The 1,851-nt window shown below is 40.8% G+C and overlaps 1 protein-coding gene across 2 annotated transcripts in view; it reads right to left on the bottom strand.

Annotated features, from left to right (window-relative positions):
- LOC107093662 (ryanodine receptor 3-like) overlaps positions 1-1,851 on the bottom strand; it is a 101,111-nt gene that overhangs the window by 28,483 nt on the left and 70,777 nt on the right. For both annotated transcript variants that reach the window (XM_015388853.1, XM_015388852.1), the window contains 6 exons: positions 1,144-1,259; positions 998-1,065; positions 791-912; positions 610-659; positions 462-522; positions 136-374 (listed from right to left, as the gene is read on the bottom strand). In XM_015388853.1, the coding sequence (XP_015244339.1) occupies positions 136-374; positions 462-522; positions 610-659; positions 791-912; positions 998-1,065; positions 1,144-1,259 (656 nt within the window). The remainder of the gene's footprint in view (positions 1-135; positions 375-461; positions 523-609; positions 660-790; positions 913-997; positions 1,066-1,143; positions 1,260-1,851) is intronic.

The raw sequence follows: 1,851 nt of genomic DNA, 5'->3' as shown, positions 1-1,851 counted from the left end.
AGTCAGTGGACTTTTTCTTTGCTGGCCCAAATTATTCCAGCTTACTATCATGAACCTCATTTTTTATTTAAAATCAAAGGAACAGATATTCTATAATGTTAAAGAAAATAAACTTCAGTATGTAGGTGAACTTACGAAGCAGGTCCACATCAAATTCATGGGTCCTAATATGTTCAAAAAGGGCGGTGAGGATTGGCAGCAGGGCTACGGTCACATAGTTGAGGCTTTGAGTGACGCTCTTCATCTGGGCACGTGACTGCATGAACTTCCCCAGCTTCAGCATCTCCACCAACTTCTCCAAATCCTCTGCCGCGTTCTCAAAGAAGCCCTTGAACCCGACTTTGACCAGCTCTGCCCCAGATTTCATCACTGTTCTGAAAGAACGACGTTTTGATACTTGTTAGTCGTAAGAAGATCATTTCCAGAGCTGTGTTGATGCCAGGTAAATAAAGGTTGCGTACCTTGTGTCGAGTGAGTGGGACAGAATGTGAAGACAGCTCACCATTATTGCAGAATCACTTCCTGAAACAGAAACAGATTTTTTATTGCATCTGCTGGAACATATTAAAATCCCAGACAGGTGACGAGCAGAAACAGTTCCAGTCTTACCAAAGAGAGAAATCCTGTGTCTGACAAGAGCTGCCATCTTACAGAACAGACTGAAACAAGGAAAGGTGTTAAAGACAGAACTGAAGAAAAGCTGACAGTAAAGGGAGAAAAATGAAGGAAAGAATTTGCTAATAAGGAAGAAATGATCAAAAATAAACCCCGTTTTATTTTTGGGTGATACCTGGTGACCATTTCCTTCTCTTTGTTGGAGGCACAGCCACAGCTGCTCAGGTTCTTGCTAGGCGTAGACAGGAAGTAGAGGCAGTGATTCTTAAAGGTCTGATCAATCAGTGGGAGCAAAATCTAAAAGGAAGAAAAACAACACCTCAGGAAAAAAACTCTAAACATAAAACATATTAGACGTATAGCGCTAAATACTCATCCCGACCTTTGCAAAGAACTTGATTTCCTGATCATGAGGAGATTTGTCAGTTTTTCCACTGGTAGCCATGGCCTCTGCACATGGTTAAAGTTTGGTTACACATTTTAACATTTTAGTAATGGATGATATTAGCATCGATGCTGAAGACTCACCAAGGTGGGCAATAAACTCCTGGGCAGAGTCGACGTTCTTTAACACCCTCTTCAGGAACTTGTAGGAAAATCGCTTTTCCATGGATGACGAGTCCTGCTCCATGTCCTTCAGACCTCTGAAAGACGAGAGAGACCTGATGCAACTTCAGTCCATCATGAAATTCACATACCTCTTCACATAATTAACGAGGATAAATTAATTTCTTATACAATATTTTCTGATCCCTCTTAAATGGAAATCTAAAAAGAGTGTCACTCTATAATCCTTCAAACCTTCCCTTTGACTCCTTCAGCTTGTTTTCTGTCAGATATTTTCAATACTTTTCTCCCCGCATTCCAGCATTCCTTTTTGGCACAGCTCATCACTTTTTCATCAAGGATTACAGGTACTTAAGCACTTCTGCTTTTAATTGTTACAATATCAGTACAGATCACAGTGTCAACATCCAACACAGACCTCAGTCTGAGCTCCCAGACAGTATCCAATACTGAAACCAGTGGCTTGCTCAGATTCTGATCATTATATTGGGTAATTCTGACTAAAATGGTTTTGACCAACTAGATTGGTTGGAAAAACAACCAATCTATTCATAGAATATATCAAAACTCTATTCAACTGCCCGCAACTCTCCTAAAAACTCCCACATCTTGAGAGACGTCATCAAGTTTGGCCCCTCCCCTAAATGAATCAAGCCACTCCACTACTCG

Source organism: Cyprinodon variegatus, unplaced genomic scaffold (assembly GCF_000732505.1).
Source record: "Cyprinodon variegatus isolate N-32 unplaced genomic scaffold, C_variegatus-1.0 Scaffold439, whole genome shotgun sequence".
NCBI lineage: Eukaryota > Metazoa > Chordata > Actinopteri > Cyprinodontiformes > Cyprinodontidae > Cyprinodon > Cyprinodon variegatus.
Note: the sequence above shows the minus strand (reverse complement) of the source record. Positions and strands in the feature narration are given on the sequence as shown.